The 14,917-nt window shown below is 38.0% G+C and overlaps 1 protein-coding gene across 5 annotated transcripts in view; it reads right to left on the bottom strand.

The window, feature by feature from the left end:
* ADGRG6 (adhesion G protein-coupled receptor G6) overlaps nt 1-14,917 on the bottom strand; it is a 115,912-nt gene that overhangs the window by 49,949 nt on the left and 51,046 nt on the right. For 4 of the 5 annotated variants that reach the window (XM_075498856.1, XM_075498860.1, XM_075498857.1 and 1 more), the window contains 2 exons: nt 10,216-10,284; nt 7,018-7,101 (listed from right to left, as the gene is read on the bottom strand). In XM_075498856.1, the coding sequence (XP_075354971.1) occupies nt 7,018-7,101; nt 10,216-10,284 (153 nt within the window). The remainder of the gene's footprint in view (nt 1-7,017; nt 7,102-10,215; nt 10,285-14,917) is intronic. The other variant, XM_075498859.1, reaches the window with a different exon arrangement.

Raw genomic sequence — 14,917 nt, 5'->3', positions numbered from 1 at the left:
GAATTAGACAAGAATTCCCCCCCGCTCCTGTCACATTTTTAGAAACGCTTCAAATGTGACGTGGAAACTCACAAACAATGTACGTGTAAATAGTATTTTGCATGTGCCTTTAATGTGGTGTGTAAAAGCAAGATCATGAAAGTGTCATGAATTTAAAAAATAATCATAATTACTGCAGTCTGTAACACAGATCAATTCTGCTCTCAGTCCTATTGTTATAATCCAGAATTCAAATACTGCAGATTAGATTTAAAACTTTGTGAGAGCAGATAGGGCTCATCAGTTGAAAGTAACAAGATAACTGTGGACAGAATTAGATGGAAGAAGGGATATCCAGCTCTTGTTTTCACAGCACAGTCTTTGCTCTCAGGCCTGGCGTTGGCCAAATAGTAGAAGAACCCACATTAGCTTTACAAAACCGGCAGCTGAACAAACCATCTTTCAGTCACAATATGTGTAACACTTGGCTTGGAGCAATTTTATATTCAGTAAAATTGGTTTGAAAAGGCACCGGGTAAATGTAAATTCTCTTTAAGCTCATGAGTTGGTAGGCAACATTACAAGATTTCACATCTAATAAATAACGTCAAATCATCTCATAGTTATGCTCTGCGTTAAAAGTCTGTACTTTTCACAAGTGAATTTTTTTTCATAAAGCTACTAAAAATTCTGTACGCTCTGGTTGGATAAAATTTCCCAGGATGTGGGGGAGATTTAAGAGCTTCTGGATCAATTCACTCACATGTATGCGCACATGTGGCATTGCTTGGTTCAGGGCTGTTACCAAATGAAGTTGTGGGTCTTGATCACAGATACACGTTTTTATATAAATCTTATGTAAACCTTACGGAGACACTACATAGGACAGAACAGGACATGACAACAATTATACAGAAATCCCCTTCTGTCTCTTGATTGTGAAGGAACTGCTCTATCTTTCTGAGTCTAAATAAAAGACCTTTTATTCTAGTTATGTACATGTGGAGCAAATTTCATCATTTTACAACTTCATAGATAATCATTTTACAAGAGCTTGAAATAAAAGTATCTGGAAAAAAAATTGAAGTCAGTATTTCCTGATTTAATTGTGCATATTGGTTACTATCTTATTCATGAGCTGGTTTGAGTATTGTTCTTTCTTCTCATTATGGAACTGATCCTACGATCACTGAGATTAGTATGAAAATCCCTCTGCAATAAAATACTAAAGAATCCATTTCTTGCAGGAAGATGCTTTACCAGTTACCTTCTTTGGTAAGCTGAGATTAAATTTTAGATATGAGTAGAATGAATTTGCTTGCTTTTTGATTTATTGTCTTATTTTCCTCCCCTAACTCAGCAGACACACAAATTTGGTGTGCAGTTTAATCTGAAAATGTATTTTAGTTTGTTATTATTACTGCGATAGTTTCAAATAAAAAAGAGGAAAAAAAAGTCTTCAGAAGTAGAAAATTGGACTTTGGGCAATTTGAAAACACTTGCAAGACTTGGATCTCATTTATATGTATATATCTCTGTATATACATATATTCAGTTTTATATGTATAATGTACCTTTTATATGTGCTATGCAGATACACACATACAGAAAGTGCGCATTATATATATTCTCACACATTCATATATAATCATATATATAATTATAAGCTTATTTATATAATTATGTATATGGACAAAATCACCTTAATATAGGAATATGCAAAGTATTTTTAAAATTAAACATAGTAACTACAAACTAATCAACAGCTTCAAGATCTCCACCAGATGGTGACCCAAAGCATGTTTTAATGAGGCGAAAAAAGAACAAGAACAAAGAACTAATCTACATTTTTAAAAACTCTCAGGAGACTGCAGTGGCAGATAGTGAAAACTAAAAATGATTTCTCACTCTCCAGATTAAACAGTGGAAATCCCACCTCAAAATGCTGAATGAAAAAAAATATTTTTATGGGCAGAAAGTTGATGAAAAGTAGCCAAAGATAATTTGAAAAAAAAAGAGGAAAAAAGAACCTGGAAAAACAATTCTCCCCACACCCACCACCGACTACAAAAATATAACGATCAATGAAAAACTAGGACTGTTTTTTTAAATTCTGTTAGGCAAATTATCCACAAGTTTCTTTTGGAAAATCTTTGCTTTTTGAAAGTTAAATCTTCAAAAATATATGAATACGGTAAGTGAGAAACGTGCATACAATCTCAAACAATAAAATGGCATAAAAATATATAGAATACATGGCAACCCAATATGTTATGCTCACAGTCTCATGAGAGCTGTCTTAGAGAAGTACACAAAAATTAGAAATCACACATTAATGACTTTTACTATGACTAAGATGTTACAAATTCCCTCCTACTATAATTAAATCACTATTCTAAATTTTTTTCATATGCTAAATGGATCTATATCTAAAGGATGAAAGTCAGCTACTTCTATGTTCAGTCTACCAACTGAATATCTAATAGATAAGATGATCCGTTTGTTTTCTACATCTAACTTAATGGCTTGACATACTGTAGTTGACCTCAGGTCGACACAGGCAGCCCAGCTCAGTGACGGAATAACATGAGCATGATAAAAAGACTGCAGGAGAGCTAGTAAGTTGATTCAGTGGTGGGTAAGGGCTGGCATTTTGGCTTGTCCCAGATGATAAATTGGCCAAGGAATGAACATGTGCCGAAACTGATGACTGATGGTACATTACAGAAGAAACTGGCATTCGGGACTGCATGAGAGAGTGATGGATTGCTGCTCCAGTTGTCGTCAGAGTGCCGTTCAAGATGGTCTCTTTGTGCTGAATAATAACTCCACTGTATGAAGATGGCAAAGGTATTGCATCATTCATTATTGCAGTTCTTGATGATTCCAGAAGAGAGGAGAGATTTGCAAAATGTCCATAATCAGCATTTTCAAAATCCAAGGCATGAGTACCAACAATATTCAGAGAAGATATTCCTTCTCTGTGCTTGCTAAAGGATCCATACACCTCCCCTTCTGAATCCCATTCAGAAAGCCTCAATATGTTTGTTGACATCAGAACAGCAGAATTCCTTATGTTTTCATTATCACCACTGATTTCTTGTTCTACTGCCCATAGAGAGTATCTCAGATTGTCCCCTTGATTTTCAACGGAGTTTTGTCCTAAAACAGTTAGATGACTTCTCGCTGTTACTGTTGCTGGCAAGCTTAATTCTGCTACATCCCACTGAGGTATCAGGCTTGGAGAAATTGTACCAAGATGGTTCTGAAAACTTTGTGGGAGAGGAGGTGTCGAATAGCTGTTAGGAGGTACACCGCCTCTGAATTTTGAGTCTGAATGAAGAAGGTGCCTTAATTCCATAGACAATGTCATTGGAAGGAAGTCAGAACTCATCGAAGTGATGTTTTTTAAAAAAACATCTGCATCTATTTGAACTTTACTTCTTGCTTTATCAATAGTATTTGTTACAGCATCATTCACTGAAAGATTTTGAGACTGCGGTGATCCATGTGTTCTTGTACTGTTTACCAAACTCTTAACTGGTGTATTGATCAAGAAAGAAGCTTGGCTATCCCTTGAACATGAAGGCTGGGTTCCTGAATGTGTTGGAAGGACAGAAACAAGCTGTGGCCTATTGTTTAGGAAGGTCATGTTGGTTTGACCACTTGCTATGTCAGTTCCAATTTGCATGTGCAAACTATCAAATATCATTAATTTTTCTGTGGAGTTTTCAAGTACCTTATCAAAGGGACTTACCTGTACCTGTACAGAGAGTTGACTCAAAGGTGCTTCCAGGGAAGGGAAAGGAAAATTAAAATAAAATTCACTGTTGGAAGACATGGTTAGGTTTGCAAAGTTCATTGTTGAGTGCAACTGTGATATTGTCCTGCCATTACTTTTTGAAATTCTCTTTGAAAGGCCTGAAATAAATGAACTAAAGATTTGTGTTTCCAAAGCTGATGCATGACTAGAGAAGTTCATTTCTTCAGCCCCGTGACCTAATAATCTCATGACGGATGTTTGTTCAGAGATACTGTCAGACTTAGCAGGTGAACTAATGGATGGCAATCTCTCTGTTGGGGAAGAAAGCAGTTTATTAAATGAGAGCCACCAATTTTCTGATGGCTCCCCAGAAAACACTTGAGATGCTTCTTTCAAATGACAGGAAATAGTCCAGAAACTTGCTGTTAAAGAAGGGGAAATATCTACATATTTTGTTGGAAAATCCAAGTAACCTGAGTCCCAGGAGTTGCCAACTGTATTCGTGTTCTCTGGCTCTAATATGGAAAAAGCTGATTCTTCATTTTGAGTACTATCATGAAATGCATCTAAATTATTCTCCAGTACTCCATTTCTGAGGGTCTCACTTGGCTTTTGAAAATATACTGAATGTTTTAAATAATGAGACCAGTAATTGCTATTAGATATAAATATGCTGTCACTTTCCAAATATATGTCAGTCAATGATTGTTGATAAATAGGCAGGGTCGTTACAACATGCTTAAATGCTGAGCTTGTCCAGCCTGTTCCTACCAGAAGTGCTGAAAATGTTAGTAGTTCTCTACTGTGTCCTAGGACTGAATTTGTCAGTTGGATGTCAGGCATAAATTTTGTGTATGCTTTTTTCATGTTTTGAAAAGAAGTTGTTGGGTTTGCACATGGAGTCTCCACCGAGGTTAAATTTGTAATGCCTCCTGAGTGAAGTTCCTTAATGTGCATAGATTTTCTAAACTGAAATTCACTGTTTGCTGCTAACACAGAAAAAGGTTTCCTATCAGCACTGCCTTCTATCATTTCCAGGTAAAAATTTTCAGGTGCAAAGTCTAGCAAATCAAGCCTACTTTTTTGGAATGATAATTTCTCCTCTGTAGGTGATATAGATGAGAGAGAAAGAGAATGATGTCTGTCTTCTTGAATGTCAGAGGTGATATGATGATGAAATACAGTCTCACTCCACCAACTCACAGGCTCCAAGACATTGCTTATATGCACGAAATTGGTTGTGCCGCTGCTGGAGGACAAAATCCACACGGTTTCTTTTTTGTGTTCATAAGCAGTGCTGCTGCTGCTAAGGGGAGAGCGGAACGCTGACTCAGAGTCAGAATGATCGAGCCCATCTGCCAAAGTCAGTGCTAGCTCTGCAGCAGGACTTCTGTTTTGAAGAAGAGGAACTGCTGCATTCACAGAAGAAGGCTCTGTAACAGCATCTGCTGCATCAGAAGCACCACGAAATGAACTTCTAGAATAATTCAAAATATTTTCATTTGGTAACCGACTCATCACAGTATTATCTAGGTTGATTTTTTCTGTAAAAGCAGCCAAGGTATCACTGCCGGTCTCCTCCGAAGCAGCTGATGTGGACACAGCTGGAAGAAACAAGCTGTACGTGTTTTTTCTCTCTGGCTTCTCATCTGCTGAGTTTTTACTGAAATGGAGAGGCCTTTGTTTCACTGGCCAAATAATTGGGGTTGAGATAATTCCTATGGTTTTGACCCCTTCTATCTTAGACTCTTGCTGCCTCTGTGGTCGTGAATGGGAGGATTCAGGTGAATTTCTCTTCATTCTGAAGATAGCTGTAGCAGGAAGTCTGAATTCCTGCAGGTCTGCGTGTAGTAAGCCACATAGTTAATGGATTAAAGAAAATATATGCAACTTAACTCTCTGTTCTTGGCTGTCTGCTCTTGGTCTAAAAATCAACTTACCAAGAGTGGAAAATGATGCCAGTTAGCTGAGTGAAAGTTTAATTTGCTTCTCCTGTAAAGGAATTTGGCTTATTTTTCTTAGTCTTTCTACTTTCTCTTGGGAGTTTCAAAGCCAAAGAAAGGACTTAATTGTCCAGTTTTTATTCATACTAACATTAATAAGGCATTCAGTTCCTTCTGTAGTTACAAAAATCAGACTTAACTGCTCATGGTGAACATAGAGTGAGTGGCTCCACAGAAGGAAAAAAGCACAATTTGGAAGAAATTTTCAGTATTTTCTTCTTACTTCTGCAGCTTAGTAAATCCAAACAGGCTGAATTCAGATAAATTCTTTCACAGTGTGTACTGTACTGCCTGATTGCCAATGTACAAGAAATGATCTGCCAAGAGAAAAAAGACTCCCAAGAATTTCAAATCCTACAGTAATAAATGATGCATTTGGGGGGAAAAAAAGAAAAGCCACAAAACCCCCCAGATTCTAATTTACTTCTGTGGAGCACACCGAAGAAATAAATCTTTACAAAAAATATCCTGAAGCCTCAGATGAAAATTGCAGAAATCTATCTCTGTGTTGCTAATGATGTTTAACAACTATCTTTAACAAACTAATAAATATTTTAGCAGTGCCTCACAAAATGATGCTCAGTCTCTAGGAGACAGTGATATCATAGAACTTGAGAAAACCTCAAAAGAAATCCCTACTTTTTTCCTGTGCTAATAATAGGCTGATTTACTACCTTATTTTTTCCCTTAATCTTTCTAAATGAAAAGTAAATGATATCTGATGCTGTCAACATTTTCCCTAGTAAAGTCTGATCCAGCTCTTTTTGAAGTCAGTGGAAAGATTCCTGTTGACTCAGTGGAAGTGGCTTTGCTCCATAGGAACGATTCCACTTGGCTGCTGTGCCTGACTAGTGAGGAACAGACAATCCCAGCATACTACCACCCTGGCTGCACAGGCGGCAGCTACACAATGCCTCAGAATCCGCAGCCTTAAAACATTTCAATTGCATGGTTCTTTTCAGATGCTTTTTACAAACCCCTCTCCTTCCCCTCGTTCTTTGCATGGGTAAATACAGCGGGTGACACAAACTGAGTCCCTCTCCTACAAGAGCCAGGTAAACGTGACACAAATAAACACCAAGTTGGGTTCTGTTCTCATTTACACCGTTCTTACGTGGTCCAGTGAAGTTACTCCTGATTTACTTCAATGTAAATGAGATCAGAACTGAGACATGACCCTTGACATTATGACACTATGAAAATCACACCTTAAAATACAATAAATTTGCTCTAGACACAGTACAAGGAAAAATGTAACACAGGATTTCTTACCATTGTTTGGCTTATCGTTTCTATTAGTATCGGGCATGTTAGTGGTGACAGTGGGTGGTGTAGGAGTAGTAGCATTTACAGTAGCTGGTAATAAAGATGAGAAAGAGGTGAACTTGAATGAAATATGAATGTTAATAAGGTAAGACAAAATGGGAACAATGCATGACAACGTAAAATGAAAACATCTACACACAATGCCATAAATGTTAAATAAACACATTATTTTTTCTGCACAAAGTGATGAATGATATGAACTGAGGTCCCCATCTTGCAATCTTCACTTTCACTGACTTCAGCGGGAGTTTTGCCAGTGTAAAGTTTGCAAGATCAGTCCTGCACTGCTTTCATAAACTCAAAATCCTCCTATGAGAGCTTCAGATCCAAACAGCTGTGCAAAGACCAGAAAATAGATCTTCTAAGTTCTAAGATGCAGGGACTTAGAATACTGCTTGTGAAAAGAGTAATTGTCCTTACTCAGGGACTGAAGATGACAAACAAATGAGAAACTAAAATGCTCATGTAAGGATCCAATTAACTCCATTGAGCTCCATACAACGAAAAGAATTGAAATCAGGCTTGGAATAATTGAAGTGGAATATATATTTTGAAAGCTTCATGTAGGGTCTCAGCTGTACTGTTCCCACTGACACTAACAGGAGTCACCCCACACAACTCTGGCAAATGTTTCCCAGGAGAACCAGCTAAAACACTTTTCAAAATCAGAGTGAGGAGCCAAAACTGCAGATTTCCCCCCCAGCGTACTGGGAGGGCATACATGCTAGAGGAATTCAAAGATCATGCCACTAAATTTTTAAATAATACTTTGGAAAATAATTTAATTTTATCTACTAACTCCCAGGGAATGCAAATCCACTCACTGACAGATTTCTTTTTTCCTGAAAACGTCTTTTAAAGTCTGAAAGTTGGTGCAGCATAATCTCACAGTGTTACATGGCTTTTGAAGATTTTGACCAAGAACCAACCTGGAAAGATTAAGCAATTGTGTTTTAGGCAAGAAATTGCACTTCTGATTTTTTTGTGAGGTTGTTTTAGCTAACCTTTTAAGTCTGAAAGTCATAAACTCAGGTCTCAGTTTAGGGAGCAGGTTCATGTTCAGGTTTTAGTGAAAAAAGAAACTTAGGGAAAGAGAAGGCAGAGTTGGACACTGCAGCAAACAGGTTCTAACTGGGAAAGGGAGTATATAAAGCGACACCCTACAATAAAAAAAGCTCTTCTGTGTAACTTCAGGGCTATATGGTCTGAGAAACAAGTTATAAGGCTTCTTACTGATTGCATCCACCCGCCAGCGCTGCTAAAGGAGGCATCTTCCAGTGAATGAAAATATTTGCTAAGCATAATGGAGAAAACAGCTTTTTCATCAGACAGTAGCTGACATAATCTGGCATCCACAAACTTTGTTACTGGTGCTATTGCACAACACACAACAAACAAACAAAAAAGGAATCCAAACTGGCCTCTCAGTTTAAAATAAGTCTGCAATGCTGACAGAAACAGACAGACAGACATCTTTTTATGATTTTCATTATTATGACAATAATGATGGTGATGATGAACAGGGTAAATCTGATCTGCCACTTCCAAAGTGACAAACACAGAACACCAGCGACACTTTACCAAACGCTTTTCAGAGAAGGAAAGACTATTACCTTGGTGAAAGTACTCATAGTGTTTATTGAAGATGTGATGGTCTAAGAAGTTAAGAGAGGCAAGTTTGAAAGGTAGCATCTTTTATTAGAGGCAATATCTTCTACTAGACAAGTTAATAAAGCTGGAAAAAAGGATGAGGCTTTTAGAAACACAGGCTTGTTTCACTGAAAGTGTGCCCATTTCTGCAGCCATATTAGCTGACCTAGTGAAAGATATTCTCTCTCCTTTCACACCATGCCATTTTGACAGAGGAAAATGCTCAGAGTTCTTCCAAGAGAATGCACAAAATTCTTTATATGGTGGCTGTATTACCCTTTACATATAAAAAGACCAATACTGAATAATTGTTGCTGTCACATTTACCTAAGTTATTCGAACAGTAGCATTTAGATCATATTGAGCTTTGTGAATATGATGCCTGAAAACTACTGTTTGAAATCTGATTATGGACATAACTGTCGTTTCACATTCCCTGTGGAGACCAGTACAATACGCTCCAAGAACGTGAACCAAATTTACCTCAGGAAAATCTGGGAGAAGTATACTGAAGACTGACATAGATCTCTTATGGGCTTCCCAAGCATTTTCCTTTTTATTTTTAAGCTAAATCTGATTTACTTGTAAATGTCGGTTTTGAAAGAGTTCTGAGACTTCCTCCTCCCCCTTTATATTTTATTCTCTCCTGTCTCCTTCTTCCACCATTCAGCCTGAAAAGGGTTACAAAGCTAGATGTTATTTTTGGTGCAGCTGCTGCTGTGATTAAAGTTTAACATAGCATGCCACCTCATTAGGAGGTCTGTGTTCATGAAGGTATTGTGGAAATGGGTTGATGTTGTTCATGTCAAGCATTTTTATAGAATTTCAGCCTCTAAGCAGAGCACAAGGAATTAACTGTCCTTGCATGTCCAACGATTCACGTGGCACAGAAATCTTTAGGGTTCACCTATTCTTTGCATTCAGCTGAGCTGACCTTTAAGGACACCTAATGAATTCTTATACGTGGTGATTTTTACACTATTAAACCATCACTAAGTGCTGTAACAAGTGTTTCATTAACTAATAGCTGCTGGATTTTGCAGTTTGATGTTAAATTTTTACCTGCTAATCTCAAAGTATCTAGCCTCAAAATAGCTTATCGAAAAAATGAATAATAGTCAGTTCCTTTATTTATATCTGCGCATTTTTTATTTACAGATGTACCCACTTCTTATCCTGGTTAATATTTTACTGTCAAAATGTGCCGGAGGAAAAGAGATGGAGAGAGAAATGAAAACAGTTGATTAATTCAGTTTTGATATAATGGAGACTATTTGGAAAATGTATTATCAAGGGAGTGATCACATTTTTTTCCATGTATTGTACATACAGGACACCCACACACTTGATGAGACTAAAGAATTTCTTTCCTTGTTATTTTTTATTGCAGTTCACCCTTTCAGAAACACCAATAAAAAAGGAATGGCATAAAAAACCCAAGGAAAATAAAGATTTCCCGAAGATGAAACTGTGAACATGACCTGGGCTTCTTACCTTGGCAAAGGCTTCCCAGGTTTGCACAACTGGTTGGTTCAATGGTAGAAGAGGGAATTAGGTAGGAGCCTTTAGAAAAAGAAAGTAAAATTATTAGAAAGGTTTGGCTACTGGGCATAAAACTATCATGTCTCATAATATATTATAACTTGCAGTGATACAGTCCTCTTCCTCATTTCTCTCAGTGGCAAAACTGAAAACGGCCATTTGCCTATAAGACTGATGTGTTTTCATTTTCTGTTGTGGATGAGGAATCCATGAAAACCCCGCTGATTTGCAAGTTACAGTCACGTATCCTCCCCCAGTTTTCTTAGCTTTCGCTAAATAACATCGCATTAAATGAATGCAGCTTGCATGTACTCTGTGAAATGGCTTTAAGCGGAGGGGTCAGTATGGCTATAGGATTTATGCAATCTTCATGAGTAATAATGCGTGCCTTGGAGAAGCAACCACGCTCCGCTGCTGTAGCACCGGTTACCCACCACACGCTTCTGAGTAATCTGCCTGTGACAGACACCAACCAGATAAAAGGTGATTAAGCTTGTTACTCTGCCCAGGGCGTGGGCGTGATTAAGATTCTGGTATGCATGATTTATAAGCAGATAATGTTGTAAGTCAGTATCTCTGCTGAATTATTCACAACAACATGAACACACTTTGATGATCCGGAGACAAAAACAGGGCATATAAGAGTGGCTACAGAAAAAGAATTGGTGAAACTGCATTAATTACACTTTGTGTATCCCAGCGGTTCAGCTGCAGCTACAGCTGCTTTTGCACACTGTGCTGAAAATAACAGGGCCATAGAGCGTGGCATGATCTTGAACCTACTGGGAGCGCTGCCCTTTATGGCTTTTGCTTTACCACTATAAGAATCATATTGACTCAATGAGGTTCTCTCGTGAAACGTTGTATCCTTCCATAAAATTAAAGAGCCACCACCCATCAGCTCGTAAAGACAGCTAGGAAAACACTTCTGTGATGCAAGAACGGATGAAGCACGGGGCCTCAACACAGAAATCATGTCACGCCACAGCTACCATTACATGGATTGCTGACAAAAATAGGGCAGAATTTAAAACATGTGATCCTCAACAAATAGTAAAGCTCAGCTTTTTTTTTTTTTTTTTATAAATGGATTAAGAGATACAGGCAAATTCACTTCCTTGGTACACTTCCTATGAACTCCAGGAAGGATGTTCTAAGTGAACGTACTACCTCCTGCGAGCGTGAGACTTTTTTTTTCCCAAATGTATTTGCTAATATTAAACAGTCAATATCAAAACCTGTTGTAAGTTATCTCCTCTTGGTTCTGCATCATGGAAAGGTCACCTGAAAGCTGGCTTGCAAAATCTGTGGATCTTCATATTTTCTTCAGTGAGTATTTAAAAAAAAATCATGATTTTATTTGGTGAAACTAAAAAAAATCCAATCCAACTTTACAAAACACTGAAGTCAGAAGACTGTATACTTTAAAGAGGAATATTTTCAGTGAATATATCCAATAAGCTTTTTAAAGCTTTAATTGGGTTGAATTCTGGCCAGACGAGACTTTCCCTCAGTGTCCACTAAAGAAAATATAATGATTTCGATGCAAACAGATACTTGGCATAAGCTACTTTATGAAGCCAAGTGGCACGGTCAGTAATGCGAACAGCAGATATGGACCTGTGTTACAGCCACTTTGTGTGATATATCTCAGTCACTTCAAATCTCTAAAACTCAGACATCCATATCTGCTCGTCACGCTAGACCTTCTTTATAGTCAGTGGAGAGGAACAGGCACTCCTACAGCAAAAAAATTCTGACTTCACTGAGACGTCTTCTCCAGTATGAGATGCACTGACCTTTGGAACAGCCTTTTTCATTCCACTATTCATAAACAGCACTGAGGGCAATTAGCTCAGCCTGAAACATCATTCAGCTGCCTAAGGCAGACAGATCCCACCCTGAGTTAAATCTGACAGCAAAATTAAGAATGCCTCTGGCCTTTGGGAATGAAGGACTCATATGAAGTGTACATGAAGCAAATGCAATTGCAGGCATGGACAGACGTGTGGCCACATTACCCTTAAATGGAGTAGATCATATCCTGCTATAGGTGTACCCAGTGCCGGCTCCAAAATCAGTACCAGAGGTTGATTAAATCCTTCTCAGTTTGCCTGCACTGAGCTCTCAAGTGGTGTTGTTACACCGCTATCGCTACCTAGGCTACTTCTTTTAAAATTAGTCCAGATACCCAGGCTGTGTACATATACCTTTAAATGCAAGCCGTGCGAAGGTATGGCAATAAAAACAGAATTCCGTCAAGTCTTCCAGAAACACCCCACCATGATTGCACAGCTGTGAAAACATTAGTCTAAGGAATAAACTAGGAGAAGGTAAAACTATGAAAAGATTATCCGGAACAATTTGCCAGTGTTTTTATGCTCCGTAAATCTACTTGTAAAAGCTTTGTCTGAAGAACCATGAAAATAATACCCCTTGAAAAATGTAAGCACTGTTCAGGCACAGATATGCTGAGATCACTGCTAAATGCTTGGTTTGTTTTTTTTTTAAGTCACATGCCGCTTTCTTGGGAAGCATTATTGGAGCTGTGTGAAAACCTCTCTTCTGCATAAATCCTTCCATTGCTGCTAAATGAAGCCTAATCAGTTGGAGTCATCTCCCCACTGGCAGTGGTTTATTCATGGTTGATAGCCTGACTCATCAACTCTCCTGTTGAAGGCTGGTTTTACAATGGAGGCTTTTATTCAAGAAGATGAAGGGAAGAAAATTCTAACAATTCCATCTCTGGGATTAGTAACCATTTTTGAAAAGGCATTGCATGCAGTATTTTCTTTCAGGAAAGCTTGTATCATAGCGGGTGATTTAACATCTTCGAAAGAAAAAGACTGACCAGTGAGTTTTCTCGTAGGCTTAGTTAGAGGAAATAACAATGCTTATATACAGATACATTTGAAGTGGCTTGTATAGACACCTGGGCCCAACATATGAACGTTAATATACATTTTCTAAAATAACATTCTGCTGTAAGGAAACTGCTGAACGATGACATCCCAAGGAATAAAGCTGTGGACTGAAAATAAGTGCATTGTTTCTATGACCACAGCTGTGATATTACATTTGTGTCATGGGACTGTACAGTCTTTAACAGAAAGAAGGACAAGAACCATACTCCAGCCAAAATTAAATGAGACCGCAACATTTACAGAGGTCTTGGTAGGTTGCTTAGTCGAAGTGTTGTGGTAGTCTTCACGGTATAACAATGTAAGAGGAGTAAGATTTTCTGGGAAGTTATTTTCTGTCAGATCCATTCATACTGATGGAAACGCAACAACTTTTTTGTCCAGAACACCTTCATCAGTCACGGTCAATGTTTAGGTAAGCCTTTTCTTTGTTCTGGTAGAGGGGCGAAGGCACCTAGTTGCTTGTGTTTTTATAGAGGTGTTGCTTAAATGTTTTTAGCAGAGGCATGCTGAGCGCTGTCCTAGCAAGTCTAGCTGTGAATGAGTACCTCGTGTTTCGGTTTGAGTAAACTAAAGCAAGCAGGATGGTTCTTTTTAGCCACCTTAATCCTTCGTGAGCTATTAGATACAGAAACTAGCACACCTTAATGATGCCAGCTTCTGTTTTAAGCTAAGGATTCTCAGAGTGCTGACAGATGCTCTGTCAGGAGACACTTATATTGACACTATTTAAACTAATAAGTAGTAAGGTGTCAGAAGAGGAAGAAGGAAAAAATTGGAGAGGACAACATTAGGTATGAAAAGATGCCACGTGATTCAGAAAGAACCTGTATTTGTACTTTGACTTTTTTTTTTTTTAACAAATGTGTATTTGCTACAATAGGAGGGCTGAAACTCTGGACATGGAGTTTGATAGCAGTTGATTTTCACAAGCATCATATATGCGTGTATAGGCTACTGCTGGCCATGATTCAGATTTTCCCCTATGCATTTTATAATTATCCAAATATGTCTAAAGTTGTTACTAACCAAAGCATTCTTTAAAAAAAAAAAAGAAGGTCCAAAGAAACAAAGATTTTTCAGTTTTGATCTTTTTTTCATGTGGAAAAAAATGTTCCAGTAGAAAATTGTCAACCAGCTGTAATAACATATACATATATAAAAATTACACCTGGACGCTTATGAGTATCAAGTGTCTGAGCCATGAAATGAGAATAGGTTGGACGATGTATTGAAATTTATCTTCTGGAGTCATCTACAGGAAGAAAGACCTTCAGTAATTACTAATTAAAAGAAGGACTGATAATATGGTGTCAGGAAGATAAAACCCGATGATTTTGATCTAAAACTCTTCCTTCCTGTCTGCCTCCTCTAATTTAATCTTTTTTCATAGTTTTCTGTCTCATACGCATTGTTGTTTTGTCACCGCTTTTCCTGGCTCTGCACACACAGCACAAGGCTCATTCACACACAGTGCTCATTCTGGCTAATCACAGGGCCAAAGGGCAGGTACAAAAACATTTACTAAATGGTTAGTTAACGCACATTTTTTCCTCCACACACCACTGTAATCTTACTTGAGGCTGGCAGCTACTTGCCTGTTATCCCCATTTCGTATGAGTAGAAGGCCAATAAACAGTTCAGGAAAAACTTTGATCTGCAGATCATTTCAAGCAGCAACTCAATATACTTAGGGGACTTGTTCTTTTCCTTTAGGGAATCAACTCTATACC

The sequence above is a fragment of the Mycteria americana genome, chromosome 3, assembly GCF_035582795.1.
Source record: "Mycteria americana isolate JAX WOST 10 ecotype Jacksonville Zoo and Gardens chromosome 3, USCA_MyAme_1.0, whole genome shotgun sequence".
NCBI classification, from domain to species: domain Eukaryota; kingdom Metazoa; phylum Chordata; class Aves; order Ciconiiformes; family Ciconiidae; genus Mycteria; species Mycteria americana.
Note: the sequence above shows the minus strand (reverse complement) of the source record. Positions and strands in the feature narration are given on the sequence as shown.